Below are 15837 nucleotides of genomic sequence, written 5' to 3'. Positions count from 1 at the left end.
CTGAGGAGTCGGCACGAACACTTAAAACACCCAGGTTCCACACGGAGCTGACGAGATTCCCTTCGGCGCGCCGCCACGCAGCTGGAGTTCCTAAGTTTGCACACATGCGGCACAGGGTCCAGCTTCGAGCGACCGGCCAATAGAGAGGGGACCGCCACGCTTCTGGGCTAGTCACCGCTCGCGTCCCGAAGCGGAGACGAAGGCAGGCTTCTTGCTTAAGCGACAGCGGCGGTGGCCAATGGCTGCCGAGCTACGCAGATGGGGCAGGTGGACTCCGGAGCAGCCAATGAGGAGAGGCCTCTCCGCAGGACTCGGGCCCTTCGTCCAATCACGGTGAGAAGACTATGAAGGGCCAGTTCCGAGCTGGGTACGGAGGGCCAACCCCGTGCGGGGCTGGGTGGGGCTCAGAGCTGATGGACAGGGCCATTGGCCAATGGCGAGTATGAAAGCGGGCAGCCCGGTCCAGGAGCGCGGAGGGAGCTGAGGGAGAGGGGAGGCCGAAGCGGAGAGAAGCAGGAAGTAGTGGCGGCCGCGGGGAGGGCGGCGGCGACGGGAGCAGCGGTGGCGGCTGGAACCGGGTGGAGGCCGCGGGGTCTCAGCCCGCACTAGGATCGGAACAAGTAAGCGTGCTCGCTGCAAATACCCGCCCTTGGCTCCGCCCCCCGGGGGGGCGGGTAAATGCCCCTGCCCCTCCCCCACTTGGTCAACTACCCCCTTCTCCGCGCCGCCCCCTGGGGCGGCTGCTTGCCTGACGGGGTCGCAGCCTGCCTCCTCGAGGACCGCTGTGGAAACTCAAGTCTGTTGAAAGCACTGCCCCTAGCCTGGTAACGTGGGAGGGGGGTCCGGGACCCCTAAGTCCTGGCTCTCCTAGACCGAGAGGCAATCGGAGTGCGGCCGGGGGACTGGAGGCTGCGGGATGTCGCGACCTAAAATGGTGTCCGTGCCGGGCGGTGGGGGCGGGGGAGTTGGGCCCAGCCACAGCGGAGTCTACATCCCGACCGGGTGCGGGTCAGCGTCCGGGCCCCTGCAGGACTCAAGCTGGCGCCCCGAGCCCGCTGCGCGCCTTGCAGTCACTCGGGTCTCGAGGGGGTTTCTGAGGGTCGGAGCCCGGGCAGACTGCGCGGTGCGCAGAGGGGAAGGGGACCAGGTTGGAGTTGGGTATGACCTGGTTGCAGAGCTTAGAGTCATTCAGGGACCGCCCCCTCTTGTGTCTCCACTCCCCTCGTGCCACTCCCCACTGCCGGGGAGTCCTGGCCCCCGATGTGCAGCGCCGCAGATCCAACAGGCCTGGCCTGGCCAAGGCCCTGCCCTGAGTTCTTAGCCCATGAAAGTGAAAGAAGCACCTCTCGCCTCAGTTTACCCTCCGGTTCTTTTTTTTTTTTTAAATGTACTTCTCGTCCCCCTACCTGAAACCCCGGGCTTGCTTCCCGCGCCAGTTACTGGCAGATGGCAGGCACTTAATGCAGCCCGCTGCCCAGCTTGGCCGCAACCTAATCGCCCCCGGCCAGGCTCTGGCCCCTTGGCTTTGCTCTACGCAGCAGGCCTTGGGCAAAGGGCAGTGGAGCCCCCACCCTACCCGGGTCTGTTCACCCCCTTCTTGTTAAGCCCCTTCTTTTTGCTTTTGGGGAGCAGAGGGAAAGGGGGTAGGGAGATGGAGCTCCAGAGGCCTGGCAGCCGAGTGGAGGATCTTCATCCGCGCCAAGCCTCTATGCTTGGCCCCTATCTGCTCCAGGTGGCTATCGGATGACCTCCAAGTCACTTGCACGCCCGAGGGAGGTGGTTGGGAGCGGCCAATTCGCAGATGTTTCCTAAGTCCCCATTGGTTTGTACTTCACCGACCCACTCTGCTGGGAGCTTGAATGGGGAAGGTAGCCCAGGTCTCCCGACCTTAGCCAGCCGAATTGAAGAGGGACCTAAGCAATTCATCTGGGCAGAACTACGGGTTTTGTTAAACCCAGAATGTGCAGAATTAAGAGGGTAAAGTGCAAGGAGGACTCCCCTTTCTTCCTCTAGTTGGTACCCTTGCCCCCCACCCCCACCTTGGTCCGTGCAATGCCAGCCGCCACCTGCTGGGACTATCTCCAGTTACAGTCTGAAGGCTGGAAAGAGGTGAGAGAATTGGCCCTGGGAAATGGCTTGCATCCTGGGCAGGGAACATGTAAAGGGGAGCGAATTTGTCCTTTTCCCATTGCTTCTTCCTACAGAAACACTTATGGTTAAGAACTGATGGAGATTAGAGCTTGGGTCTCCACAGTCTCTGAGCTGGCCTTGTTGCTTTAGTGACACATAAGTCTTGTGGGACTTATTCCCTCTCCCCCCCATCCCTTCTGAGCCTGGTTAAGGTTGTGGGAGACTTCCTAGGCTACTGTTGCCCAAGAAGTTGTAGTTTGAGTTAGGAGGTAGACTAAGTAGAAATGACAGTGGGAAGGATGAGCTTTTCCCCATTGTGGCAGCTGTGTGGATCAGCTTTTACCCTGGAGTTTTAACCCTGGGAGAGCAAGGTGGAGAGAGAGGAGGGAAGACACTCTGGGGAAGGCAGGTGAGCAAGCAGCAGGTGTTTGTGCCAGCAGGACTCAGCTGGGGCCCTTGTGGCTATGTCTCTCCCTTTCCTTGCCTCTTTCTATGTCTTATTCTTTATCCCTTGAATCTGTTTGTCCCTGCTGACCATGCTAGAGCTCCAGGTGCCAGGAATGGCTCCAGATCTTTCACACATGACTTTAGATGGCCTCTGACTCTTATCTCTGACCCTAGCTCTAGGTGGCCCAGTGTATATTCCTTCCCAGTGCAACCAGCTTCTCCTTTACCTCACATGTCCTTAATTTGGCCCAGCTGCAATAATAAATTCTATCCTGGATTGGATGTTTCTAGAAGAACTTTGATAAATGAACTACTTTTTCCCTCTTTGAAACAGCAAAAGTAAGGCAATGAAGTAACTTACTTGAAAAGCAGTGATTAATGCTGAAGGTAGAACAGTTTAAATCTTAGCTTTAATCTCTGCTCCTTTGTCTAATGGCCTTTCAGATCTCTGGACCCCCAATTCATATTCCATGGAGAATATGAATCGGTCCATGCTGACACAAATAGTCCCAGACCCTAGAGCATTGTGTCAGTCGCCCTTAATGTTTCTGTTGGTAAACTGGGTCTGTGCCTGATCTGGTTTCATCTGAGATGCTCTCTAAGAACCTTTAACTCTTATTACTCTGTGTTTCTGACAATCTCTTTCTGGTTTTCTCTTCATTTTTAGACTGGCATAACCTGATGTTTTCCCACTAACCTGATTTTAGGGTTTGGCACACTGAATACCTCAAATAACTCTTTAGGATTCACCATTCAATATGGTGGAGATTACCAAGTTGGAGGGGATCAATACAGAATTACTGAGAGGGGAAGGTCCAAGGTCTCTTTCAGATGCCCCAGTTTCTCCTCACTCTTACTGTTTTTTTTGTTAGGTCTGGGACCTGTCGCTATGGGGGACATGAAAACCCCTGATTTTGATGACCTCCTTGCTGCTTTTGATATCCCTGACATTGATGCAAATGAAGCTATTCACTCTGGGCCAGAAGAAAACGAGGGGCCGGGAGGCCAAGGGAAGCCAGAGCCCAGTGTAGGAGGTAATTCTGAAGACAGAGCAGCAACAGCAACTACTGAGGATGACCCTGAGAGTCCAGCTGAAGCGTCTGAACATGGCCTTCCTCAACCACCAGATACTTCCACAGTCAGCGTCATTGTCAAGAACACTGTGTGTCCAGAGCAGTCTGAGACCCTGACTGGAAATTCGGGAGAAGAAGAGACCAAGGCTGGGGGTGTAACTAAGGAAGGACCTGTGGGGTCTTGTCTGATGCAAAATGGATTTGGGGGTCCTGAGTCATCCCTCTCAGAAACCCCCCATTCTCCAGCTCCTGTCAAGGGGGATGCCTGGAAAGAAAAAGCTATGGAAGGCAAAACACCCTTGGACCTCTTTGCTCATTTTGGGTCTGAACCAGGGGACCACCCAGATACCTTACCTCCTGAACCTACTCCTCCTCAGGATGGTGACATGATCCCACCTCCTTTCTCCACTCCCTTTGAGCTGGCCCCAGAAAATGGCTCAACCCTGCTGCCTCCTGGTTCTCTCCTGCCAGAAGGGGCCTTGAAGCAGGAAAACTGCAGCCCCCCCCATTCCCAGGGCCTAACTCAGAGAAGCTCAGGTTCCAGTCCAGAGGCGGCAGGCATTCCCGCCAGTGCCTCACCTACCCAGGTGGCTGGGATGTCCTTCAAGCAGTCTCCAGGTCACCAGAGCCCTCCTGCTTCCCCTGAGAAGGCATCCAGCTGTAAACCTCTGAAGGAAGAAGATGAGGGGACAGTGGACAAGTCTCCCCCAAGGAGTCCCCAGAGCCCCTCTAGTGGAGCTGAGGCTGCAGACGAGGACAGCAATGATTCACCAACCTCCTCCAGCTCTTCTAGGCCCCTCAAGGTGCGGATCAAGACTATTAAAACATCCTGTGGGAATATCACAAGAACTGTAACCAGGGTTCCCTCAGAACCTGATCCCCCCGCCCCTTTACCTGAGGGAGCTTTCCTGGCTGAGGCTAGCTTCCTGAAACTATCTCCTGTAGCTCCAACCCCTGAGGGTCCAAAGGTGGTGAGTGTCCAACTGGGTGATGGTACAAGGCTGAAGGGTACAGTGTTACCTGTGGCTACCATCCAGAATGCTAGCACTGCCATGTTAATGGCAGCTAGTGTTGCCCGCAAGGCTGTGGTTCTACCAGGGGGGAATGCCACCAGCCCTAAGACTGTGACGAAGAGTGTGTTAGGTCTGGTACCCCAAACCCTGCCCAAGGCCGAAGTACGAACAGGGTTAGGTCTTGGGGGACAGAAGGTAAATGGTGCCTCAGTGGTGATGGTACAGCCTTCTAAGTCTGTGACTGGGCCAGGCACAACAGCTGGATCAGTGATCTCTCGGACCCAGTCTAGCCTGGTAGAGGCCTTCAACAAGATCCTCAACAGCAAGAATCTGCTGCCTGCTTATAGACCGAACCTCAGTCCACCAGCTGAGGCTGGGCTGGCCCTGCCTCCAACAGGCTACCGCTGCCTTGAGTGTGGGGATGCCTTCTCTCTGGAGAAGAGCCTGGCACGGCACTATGATCGCAGAAGCATGCGTATAGAAGTCACCTGTAACCACTGTGCCCGTCGCCTGGTCTTCTTCAACAAGTGTAGTCTACTCCTGCATGCCCGTGAGCACAAGGACAAGGGGCTTGTCATGCAATGCTCACATTTGGTCATGAGGCCTGTAGCCCTTGACCAGATGGTGGGGCAGCCAGACATCACCCCCCTGCTGCCTGTGGCTGTCCCACCTGTTCCTGGACCTCTGGCTTTGCCTGTTTTGGGCAAGGGGGAGGGGACTGTGTCCTCTACTATTACTGCAGTTGCCACTGAAGCCCCTGTGCTACCACTCCCAACAGAGCCCCCCGCCCCCCCTTCTGCCTCTGTTTACACATGCTTTCGATGTCTGGAGTGCAAGGAGCAGTGCCGGGACAAGGCTGGCATGGCAGCCCACTTCCAACAGCTGGGCCCTCCTGCGCTTGGGTCTGCCAGCAATGTGAGTTGTCTTTCATTTCTCTTGGGGAAGGGACAACCAGACACTATGGATGTAAAGTCCAGGAAGGTACTGGGAGCTTGCTTAGGCAAAGTAATGGGGTAAGAGCACCCCTCATCAACTTAACCTTGTTTAACCTCCTGACAGGTGTGCCCATCCTGCCCTATGATGCTCCCCAATCGTTGCAGCTTCAGTGCCCACCAGCGCACACATAAGAACCGACCCCCACATGTCTGTCCTGAGTGTGGGGGCAACTTTCTACAAGCCAATTTTCAGACCCATCTTCGAGAGGCCTGTCTGCATTTCTCTCGCCGTGTAGGATACAGGTGCCTCATACTCATCTCCCCATAGAACTTCAGGATCTCTTTGTTAGCAGCAACCTTGTAGATGGCTTCTCAAGGAGAGCCATCATTTTTCTTGTCCCTCTCAGCTCTATTTGTGTTGACACATGTCATACCCTGCCCTCAAGTCATGTACGGTGAGAGCAGTGGAGAGCAGGGCTCCTGGTGGGACTGCAGCTCTGCCTCCTCAGATAGCCTCACTTATGCGCCTTTGCTGATTTCCTGTTGGAAGTCACCTTCTTCTCAAGAGTAAGTGGGGTGCTGGAGATGCCCCTACCTCACTGCGGTACCTCCCACTTCCTTTCCTAGGTGCCCTAGCTGTGCGGTGGTGTTCGGGGGTATAAACTCCATCAAGTCCCACATACAGGCATCACACTGCGAAGTTTTCCACAAGTGCCCCATCTGCCCCATGGCCTTCAAGTCTGCACCCAGCGCCCATGCCCACCTCTACTCCCAGCATCCCAGCTTCCTCACCCAGCAAGCCAAGTGAGACCTGGGGAGGGAGCAAAGGAAGGGGTGGGGTGCAGGGTGGGGCTTTGTGTCCTGTCATGATGCTTACCCTGACCTTCTCCACAGGCTGATCTATAAGTGTGCCATGTGCGACACAGTCTTCACTCACAAACCACTCCTCTCCTCACACTTCGACCAGCACTTGTTACCCCAGCGTGTCAGTGTCTTTAAGTGTCCATCTTGTCCTCTGCTTTTTGCCCAAAAAAGGACCATGCTGGAACATCTCAAGGTACGGGAGGAGGAAAGAGCTAGGGAGTGGGAACTTAGCTGTGTTGACCTGAATAGTCTGGCTGTGGGGAGCAGGGGGAAGTGAGGACTTTGGCAAACCCAGGCTCTCCTCCACTCCTCTTGTCTTGCTCTTATAGAACACTCATCAGTCCGGACGCTTGGGAGAGGAGGCAGTTGGGAAAGGGGCTGGAGGTGCCCTTCTGACCCCCAAGACTGAGCCTGAGGAGCTGGCTGTGTCTCAGGCAGAGGCAGCCCCTGCTACTGAGGAATCTTCCTCATCCTCCGAAGAGGAGCTGCCCAGCTCCCCTGAGCCTCCCCGCCCAACCAAACGACCCCGACGGGACCTGGGAAGCAAAGGCATCAAAGGTGGGGGTGGGGGGCCTGGGGGCTGGACCTGTGGCCTCTGTCATTCCTGGTTTCCTGAGCGCGAAGATTATGTGACTCACATGAAGAAGGAACATGGCAAGGTGAGCTAGGCTTCCTCTGGGAAAGGTAGGCTGGAGTGTTGACCTGTGTGACTGAAACTTCCCACTCCTTGCTCTCTAGTCAGTGAAAAAGTTTCCCTGTCGCCTGTGTGAGCGCTCCTTCTGCTCTGCCCCCAGCCTGAGGCGCCATGTCAGGGTCAACCATGAGGGAATCAAGAGAGTTTACCCATGCAGGTAACCCTGACTCATTCATTCCCTCTTCCTACCTGCTAGATGACCCTTACTCCCAGAGTACCTGTTACCTGCCTCCTGCTTGAGGGATCCAAAAGTTGAAGCCTCCCTCTGCTCTGGCAGCCCTTCCTTCTCTCAGGATCTGTGGGCCTTGGTCTTTTCCTCTGGTGCCACCCTGCCCACTTTACCTCTGTTAGGTATTGCACAGAGGGAAAGCGGACCTTCAGTAGTCGCCTGATCCTGGAGAAGCATGTCCAAGTCCGCCATGGCTTGCCCCTTGGGACCCAGGCCCCTTCTGGCAGAGGAGGCACTCTGGTCCGAGGCTCTGGTGGCAGAGCCCAGGTAAGAAGAAGCCCTCCTTTCGTTATGTCATGGGAGCGAGAAACTAGTGAGTCCCTGGTCTCAGGAAGCCAGGGTGATGGTGAGGCCCAGTTTCTTCCACTTTTCTCCAGGGGCCAGGACGGAAACGCCGCCAGTCTTCTGACTCATGCAGTGAGGAGCCTGACAGCACAACACCACCAGCCAAGTCCCTGAGGGGTGGCCCTGGGTCAGGAGGTCACGGTCCTCTTCGCTATAGGAGCAGTGGCTCAGCGGAACAGAGCATTGTGGCGGGGCTGAGGGTGGATGGTGGCACACAACAATGCCTGGACTGTGGCTTGTGCTTTGCTTCCCCAGGCTCCTTGAGCCGCCACCGGTTCATTAGCCACAAGAAGAGACGGGTGGGGGGTAAAGCCAGTGCTCTGGGGATGGGGGATGGGGAAGAAGAAGCCCCTCCATTACGCTCTGACCCAGAGGGTGGAGAATCACCTTTGCCTGTTTCTGGAGGCCCTCTGACTTGTAAGGTCTGTGGCAAGAGCTGTGATAGCCCTCTGAATCTCAAGACCCATTTCCGCACGCATGGCATGGCATTCATCAGGGCCCGGCAGGGAGGCAGTGGGGACAACTAGGTCCCAGGCCTAGGGTTAGCCAGTTCTCTTCCCTGGATCTCAGTTTCACGGCTGCTGTCACCTCCCTGGGCTGGGAAGTTTAACACTTATTTTGTTCAGTTCTCTTTTTTGCCCCCGAGGGAAAGGCTTCTGAGGATTCTAGTGACTTGTACCCTACTCCCTCTTGGGTTTGGTCCCTGGGTCCTACTTAAGTGGGCTCTCCTTCCTTTCCGAATCCAACACTAACGTTCGTGCTGCACACCCCAGTGACAGGAGCCTGCTAGGCAGGCACAAGGGAGACCTAAGGATGCACAGGGTCTAGCTTCTACCCCTCTGCTAGATTGCTTCCTCTGGGCTGGGTTCTGCCCTAGTATTCCCTCCTCTTAACTCATTGGCACTAACACCCCGCCCCAATCCCTGCAGTGCCTTCCATTTGTCTCCCCCAGATATCTAGGGGTGGGGGGTTGGTGGGGAGGAGTCCTGTCAAATGGGGTCCACGGAGAGGAGAGGACAGGCTCTCAGGAATCTTTTATTCTTGTAGTAATAATACTAACAGTGGGAGAAACGAGGGAGAAAACCAGACCATTAAAACTGCTTGTGGTTTAATCCCCATTCAGGCTTTTCTTTTTATGTGAGTTGGACAATGTGTACTGTTAGGGAGGGGGTGAGTCAGAACTGGGGAAGCCCTTCTCAGGGAAGAGGCAGTATTGACCAAGGCAGATGGAAAAGTAATCTTCATCATGTGTGTTTGGTGCCTTTTGTATGCTGGATTTAGCCTCTTCTTCAACCCACCCCCACAAGCAACTCAGACAAGACACAGATGGCTAACTAAGGACTTTATTTCAAACAAAAATTAAAAATAAAAAAATTGAGAGCTATTTCCCTGGGTGTCAGGAAAGGGTCAGGGTAAGAAATTCCCCATGGCTAGGCCAATACCCTCAATACATTAGAGGGATTGTGGCAATTCCCTTCCTTAGCCCCATGATGGGGAACCTCAGCAAGTGCAGGACCCTATGGCAGAATCCACCTGCCAGGGGGAATGTGCGCTAGGGGTCAGCCCCTGGGAGGGGGTAGAGTTGGGCAGCAGCATGGTCAGACATAGGATTACATCCTAAGTACCAAGAACCCATTACCCCTCCCGTCTTGTTGGGACCCAGAGAGAACAAGACATTTTGTAGAAAGAATCTCTGAGACTCCGGAGGGGAAGAAGGCCCCGTGTTCATGTCCATCCGTTACCTCTCTCTCGTCTGGAGGGCAGTGAGTCCTGGGATCTGTCAGGTGGTAATACTGACACAGCAGGAGGTGGGGAAGCCCCAGCAAGTCTGGACCCCGTGGCTGGCTCTCCTACCCTCTGGCAAGCTCTCATGGTTACCACATGATCCTTTGTATTTCTTGCCTTCCTTTTCCCTTGGGTAGGTGGTTAGGTGGGTAGGGTTTTGTGATTTGGGATTTCTTAGGCAAGGGTCCTCCTAGGGAGGGTGCCTCCGATCCCACCACTTCTAGGTCTGAGAAGGGTGTCACATGATGCCATTGGTGAGGTACTGGAAGCCATCGTAGAGTTTGGTGGTGATAGACCTCATGCTGCCATCCACCATCTGCTCCACCAGCAGCTGGAGCTGCTCCTCAGTCATGCTCATGTGGAACCTCTCTTTGAGGTTGCGAATGGTGCTGGAGCCATGGAAGCAAGGAAGCTGAGAACCTGGGGGGGGAAGCAGTAGCAATTAAGGCTCGTAGTTAGTAGCCAAAGAGAATAGAGCTAGAGGTACATAACGTCCTCCTTCCCTCCCCACCACAGGGTGCTTGTGCAGAGAAAAGCAATCTGGAGGCCTTCAGTCCATCCTCATCCCATACTTGTTAGTTCCTCTGTATGTGGGAGAATGTGGGCAGAACAGGGGAAGGCAAGCCCACAATATCCCCCAGTAAGCCTTGGAGAGGAGTCTTAGAGCCCAGAGGAGAGGCTGGGAAAAAGCTCTGGGAATGGGCCCTGCACTTATCTGGTTGCAGGCCTCTGCCTACGCTAGGTCTGACACTCACAGATGACCTGGGCCACCGTCACCACGGGGCCAGACAGAGATGCTCCTGAGCAACGGCGGCAACCTGTGGGGTATGGGCAAGGATGGGGAGGAGACTAGCAACTTAGGTGGGGAAAATGGATGTTTTGTTTTTTTTTTTTGGGGGGGGAGGGGTTAGAGGGGGCCCAGAGGAATTGTGTGAGGGAGGATCCTGTGCAAATGACCAAGGAAGCAGCAGAGTGAAAGGTAAAAGATGAGAGGCAGGAAGAACTCTGTTGAGCAGGACTGGTTAGTAGGGAAAAGGAAGGTGGCTTGAGGTAGTGGATGAGGCCAGGGCAGTTGGTCAAGTGTGATGGGAGAGAAGTGGGTAGAAGCAGCAGAATTAGTGGAGGAGACTGAGAAATAAGACTGGGAAGAGTAGGAGGCTGAAGATGGGTGTTCTGCTGTTCCTTTACTCTCCCCTCCCACTTCTGCTAGGGTGAAGAAAAGAGTGTTCTAAAGGGGAAATGGAACCCCCCTGAGGAACCCTCCCCAACCTGAGTCTTGATGTGGGATTACCTTCCTAAAGGTTCTAAGTTCTGGGCAACCCAACCTAAGGCAGCCCAAGCCCTGGGCTTCCCCAGCCTCACCTTGCTGCATGATCTCCACAATCTGCACCACCTTGTCCATATGCTTCCGAGCAGCAATCAGCCCTTGCAGCATGAGCATCTTGTAGTAGTTGAACATGTCGCCGTTCAGGCCGCCCATGACCTGGAAGTGAGGAGAGTGCGCACAGTGTGCACAGAGGAATTCTGGTGGGTTCTTTCCCATGGGCCTCCCAGAACTTCCTTAAGGCAATCACGGTAGATTTCACCATTTGCACAAGAAAGCTCTCAAGCTCATCCTGATTTACTGCCATTTCTGTTCTGTTCCTTCCTGATTTGGGGGAGCCCATCACCTCTTCCTGTCAGGAACACAGTGACCCCTAGAGGCACCTCTTTTTTGACTCACATCCACAAATTCAGTGGTCAGCTTAAAGGCTGATGTCTCAAAGCCCAGGTTTCGGGGTGAGCTGGAGAGGATGAAGCCAAAGTCGATGTGGATGATATGACCTTCTGCATCCAGAAGGATGTTCCCATTGTGCCTGAGGAAGGGCAAGAGGAAGAGGCAACAGTAAGTTTGGCTTAGGTGGATCTCAAGCTGCAACACTGGCCTCACCATACCGGACAGGGGAGGCCCCAGCCATGTTTCCTGTTGCTTACAAGTCTGGGTCAATTTCCCAGGACCTAAAACTAGCAACAAAAAGGAAGTCAGAAAACTACAAAGACAGACTGGGGCATGAAATTCAATTATCAGCTTAATTAAAATAGTTCTAAGATTGCTGCAGGGCTGAGGATGTAGCTTGGTTGTAGAGTGCTTGCCTGTCATGCAGGAAGCCCTGGGCTCTTAGCTTTGTTCCCTCACACAACATAAACTGAATGTGAATAATGGCACCAGCACTCGGGAGATGGAGGCTGGAGGATCCTAAATTGAGAGTCATCTTCAATGACAGAGTTTGAGGGCAGATTGCAAATAGATGCTAATTTCCCAAAAACTGTACTTCTAGTACCCAAACTTGAGCTTGACTGTGAACAGTAAACATGGATGTAAAGAAAGGAGCCTGCTGGGTGTTGGTGGCATACGCCTTCAGTCCCAGCACTCGGGAGGCAGAGGCAGGCAGATCTCTGAGTTTGAAGCCAGCCTGGTCTACAGAGTGAGTTCCAGGACAGGCACCAAAGCAATATGGAGAAACCCAGTCTTGAAAACCAAAAAGGAAAAAAAAAAAAAAATAAATAAGGAGTCTGAGTCTCCAGTAGCTAGCTGTCTAAATGGAAGGAGGGGGCTCATTAAGTATCAATTTACCTTTTTTTTTTTTTTTTTTTTTTTGAGATAGGGTCTCACTATGTAACCCCAACTGGTCTGGTACTCATTATGTAGACCAAATTGGCTTCAAACTCACAGAATCACCTGCCTCTGCCTCCTGAGTGCTGGGATTGTTTTAATTTTTAATCATCCCACTGTAGAAACAAAGCCCCATCAGTATAAAACAACAATTAGAAGCAAGCAGACTGAGTGTAATTATTTTGTCACATGGGTGTACATTCATGTACTTGTGTGGAGGCCAGAGGTCAACTTAAGGCATTGTTCCTTTGAAGCCATCTACTTTTTTTTGAAATGAGAGATGGGGGTCTTACTATGTAGCCCTGCCTAGCTGGTCTGTACTCACTTTTCAGAGACCCACCTGCCTCTGTCTCCTGAGCGCTGGGATTCCTAGAGCAGCTTGCCAAGGGAATCCACACATGGCTTTTTAATCTGGGTTCTGTAGACTGAACTCACGTCCTCATGATTTTATACCAGTAACTTTATGGACTGAATTATCTCCCCAGACTCTCCCCAATCCTTTAAAGATATATTATAGTGTAACCTAGGCTGGCCTGGAACTTACTATTGTGGCCCAAGTCAGCTCACACTCACAGCAGTCCTTCTGCCTCAGCCTCCCAAGTGCTAAGATTACATGAAGGAGCCATCATGTCTGGCTGAGAAGAATTTAAGTATACACTTACATAAAAAAACAAACAAACAAAAAAAAAAAAAAAAAAACCCTCAGGAGAGGTATACTACAGGAAGAAGAGTTTAAATGGAGATAAATCCCAGGTCTTTGAGATTCCCACATTAATGACTAGGAAGAACAATTAACATGCTAAGCATGTGAGGCCTGGCCTATTCAGTATAACCAGCTTTTTCACTATCAATAGAAGCTTTGTTAGGCTGAGCACTCCCGCCCCATCTGAGAACCACCTTGTCTGAGTTGGTCAGGCTGGCTGAAAGAGGACTGATGCAGAGAGCAAGACCTACCTGAGTCCTTCCAGTTGTGGAAAAGCACTAACAAATGTAGTAGTGCCCACACAATCTAGAGAGTAAGAGCAAACAAATGATCATCCCCCACCCCCAAAGTCCCAAAGTGACAGGCACTTTCATTCTCTTAACTACCTAGAATAGCTTCTGCCTGGAAAGCTGCCTTAGGACACCTTTTTAAATGGAGGGTTTTGTTTTTAATTGTTCTAATTTACTGTTTTCTTGTTTGTCTTCACAGTGACATTTTGGGGGATAAATTAAAAAAATATATTCACATTTCACTTTTTAAAACTCAGAACATAACAAATTCCACTTACTGAAAATCCATACTATTAAAAATCCCTGAAGTAGACTTAATAAAAGGAGGTAAGTTTCTTGGTTGTACCAGTGCAATGGACATGTTCTTTTTAGTTCCCCCAAGTGGCAGTTTTGTCAAATTTCCCTTCAGACCTTCTACTAAGATATTAATGCAGGGATTTCAGAATGGACATTTTCTATAAATAAAAGGAAGAAGTAAATCTTAACAATGGATCTATCCAAGTAATGATAAATAAAAATTATTTTGCCCCAAAATATTTGGGTCCCATCTTTATTGAGCTACTTTTCTCTGATAAGCAGAGAGAGAGACCCACACAGTGCACAGGTACCAAATGCTGGTTACCCCTTTGTAGCCCCAGCTATGAATGACAAAAACTTTGCATATTTAAACTATGAATATGGAATATGTGACATGAAAAATGAGTCCCTATTCCTTTGCTGTTTTGTTTTTTTATTCAGAGAAAGTCTCATGTACCACAAGCTGGCCTAGAACATGAGGATGGCCTTGTACTTCTGGTCTTCCTTCTGCTATCTGTGTCAGTATGCAAGGTTTTATGGGATGCTAGAGACTGAACTCTGGTCTTGTGCATTCTACCCACTGAGCTACACCTCAGTCTTCCCCACCCCACTCCCTTTTTAAGAAGCAGTGTTGGGGAGAGAGAGGCACTCAACAGTAAAGAACACTGGCTGCTCTTCCAAAGGACCAAGGTTTGATTCTCAGCACCCACATAGCAGCTCACTGCCAACTCCAGTTCTGGCCTTTGTGGATACCAGGCACAAACATGGTGTTCAGACTTACTTGCAAGGTAGGTAAAATATACACATAAAAATGCAATAAAAAGGTAGGTAAAACATACACATAAAAATGCAATAAAAAAAAAATCAGCTCCAGAAGATTCTACTAAAGAAAAATTTGAATGGTTTACTCTTTGTGGGCTTGTTCTGGCAGGCTTGTATTGGTGTTAAAATCTCCTGACTGATGGCACTGTATACGACCTTGTAGCATATTCTGCATGCTATGCCCAATTTGGTATTATTGACACTGTAGTGACAGGCAACAGTTTAGACCAAGATGGTACACTCCTCTATTTCAGACTTGCTTAAAGGAGGATAGTTGTTGGTAAGGATAACCAATTTTACTTTGCCTTATATAACCATGTTGAGTGTGTCTGACTTTTTTTTTTTTTTTTTTGAGGCAGGGTTTCTCTGTGTAGTTTTGGAGGTTGTCCTGGAACTCGCTCTGTAGACCAGGCTGGCCTCGAACTCATCTGCCTGCCTCTGCCTCCCAAGTGCTGGGATTAAAGGCATGTGCCATCGACACCAGCTAAGTGTATGTGATTTTATAACAAATTGGATCCTAGACCTACAGTTGATCAACATCAACAACTTTTTTTCTTTGTGGCCATCATCTTGTGAGATGGTTCCCAGTAGTTTTTTTTTTTTTTTTTTTTTTTTTTTTTATATTCCATATGTAGCTAGGATGATCTTGGACTTCCTGCCTCTACCTCCCAATATTAATGGGGATCAAACCTAGATCATTGTGCATGATAAGCAAAGCACCCTTCAAACTGAGCTGTATTACCAACCCACATCTATTTTTCTTTAAGTTATCAGGACTAGTTCATCAGGGGCTGGAGAGATGATTTATCAGTAAAGAGCACTGGTTGTTCTTCCAGAGGACCCAGGTTCAATTCCCAGCACATAGTGGTTAAAAAACATCTGAAACTATTCCCAAGGGATCTGATGCTGTCTGGGTCTGTTGGGCACACTATGCAGGTGGTGCACATACATACATGCAGATAAAACTCATGTATTTAAAAAAAAAAATGGTAATCAGCTCCTTGCCACACCAAAAGGGACAGACTTTCATCTTTCAAATATTTTCTTTTGGTGGTTTCATTTATTACCTATTTTAATATTTTTACATATCAGTTTCTAAAATAAAATTCCTGAGGTCTAACTAGTGCCAGCTTCCTGTTTTTCATTCATTCAGTCTTGTAGCTGAACTCTGTGTTTCAAAATCCTGAAGCTCAAGGACAGTCTAAAGTTTGCAATCAAGATACTTACAGTTATACTCCCACAGCTCTCACACAGAGAGGGCCCTTGCTTGTGTGGTATGCCTGGCAGGGTAGAATGACCATAGGCTTCCAAAGCTACTACTGAACCGTATCTTCCTCATGAGGGAGCACTCACTTGACAGGGTTTTCACTTGATGTAGTGATGCCATGTAAATATATGGTATACAGTCACTAAATAGATGATGCTAGAGCCTGAGAAGCTGCTCAACTGACTAATGCTAATGGGGTTGTCATGTCACTGGGAGCCCTGGAAGCATAGGCTATCATATTTCTCCTTAAAATCTACCTTTTTAGTGTTATAACGTGTATATGTGTATGT

The 15837-nt window shown here is 50.9% G+C and overlaps 2 protein-coding genes across 10 annotated transcripts in view; one reads left to right on the top strand and one right to left on the bottom strand.

The window, feature by feature from the left end:
• Positions 1–189: 189 nt before the first annotated feature.
• On the top strand, positions 190–8848 carry Znf687 (zinc finger protein 687). 6 transcript variants are annotated; one of them, XM_051199421.1, is made up of 10 exons: positions 731–824; positions 2752–2916; positions 3450–5578; positions 5723–5901; positions 6226–6402; positions 6493–6655; positions 6792–7121; positions 7201–7313; positions 7508–7652; positions 7763–8848. In XM_051199421.1, exons 3-10 carry the CDS (start codon positions 3467–3469, stop codon positions 8255–8257), a joined length of 3714 nt encoding a protein of 1237 aa, XP_051055378.1. In that variant the 5' UTR covers positions 731–824; positions 2752–2916; positions 3450–3466; the 3' UTR covers positions 8258–8848. The 6 variants fall into 6 exon arrangements, with proteins under 6 accessions (XP_051055376.1, XP_051055373.1, XP_051055374.1 ...); XM_051199418.1 differs by lacking the exon at positions 2752–2916 and adding an exon at positions 2014–2109 and having other exon boundaries at positions 734–824; XM_051199419.1 differs by lacking the exons at positions 731–824; positions 2752–2916 and adding an exon at positions 190–333.
• Positions 8849–9057: 209 nt separating this feature from the next.
• Positions 9058–15837, bottom strand: part of Pi4kb (phosphatidylinositol 4-kinase beta) — a 32729-nt gene continuing 25949 nt past the window's right edge. For 2 of the 4 annotated variants that reach the window (XM_051199422.1, XM_051199423.1), the window contains 4 exons: positions 11239–11371; positions 10878–10998; positions 10271–10333; positions 9058–9935 (listed from right to left, as the gene is read on the bottom strand). In XM_051199422.1, the coding sequence (XP_051055379.1) occupies positions 9754–9935; positions 10271–10333; positions 10878–10998; positions 11239–11371 (499 nt within the window). In that variant the 3' untranslated portion in view covers positions 9058–9753. The remainder of the gene's footprint in view (positions 9936–10270; positions 10334–10877; positions 10999–11238; positions 11372–15837) is intronic. The other 2 variants (XM_051199424.1, XM_051199425.1) reach the window with 1 other exon arrangement.

Source organism: Phodopus roborovskii, unplaced genomic scaffold (genome assembly GCF_943737965.1).
Source record: "Phodopus roborovskii unplaced genomic scaffold, PHOROB, whole genome shotgun sequence".
Taxonomy (NCBI): domain Eukaryota; kingdom Metazoa; phylum Chordata; class Mammalia; order Rodentia; family Cricetidae; genus Phodopus; species Phodopus roborovskii.
Note: the sequence above shows the minus strand (reverse complement) of the source record. Positions and strands in the feature narration are given on the sequence as shown.

Bases quoted from the DNA above. Each gene is read 5' to 3' on its own strand.
- Znf687 (XM_051199419.1), top strand. From the start codon at position 3,467: ATGGGGGACATGAAAACCCCTGATTTTGATGACCTCCTTGCTGCTTTT. The intron at 6,403-6,492 runs GTGAGACCTGGG...CCTTCTCCACAG, and splicing joins TTCCTCACCCAGCAAGCCAA to GCTGATCTATAAGTGTGCCA. The intron at 6,656-6,791 runs GTACGGGAGGAG...TTGCTCTTATAG, and splicing joins CCATGCTGGAACATCTCAAG to AACACTCATCAGTCCGGACG.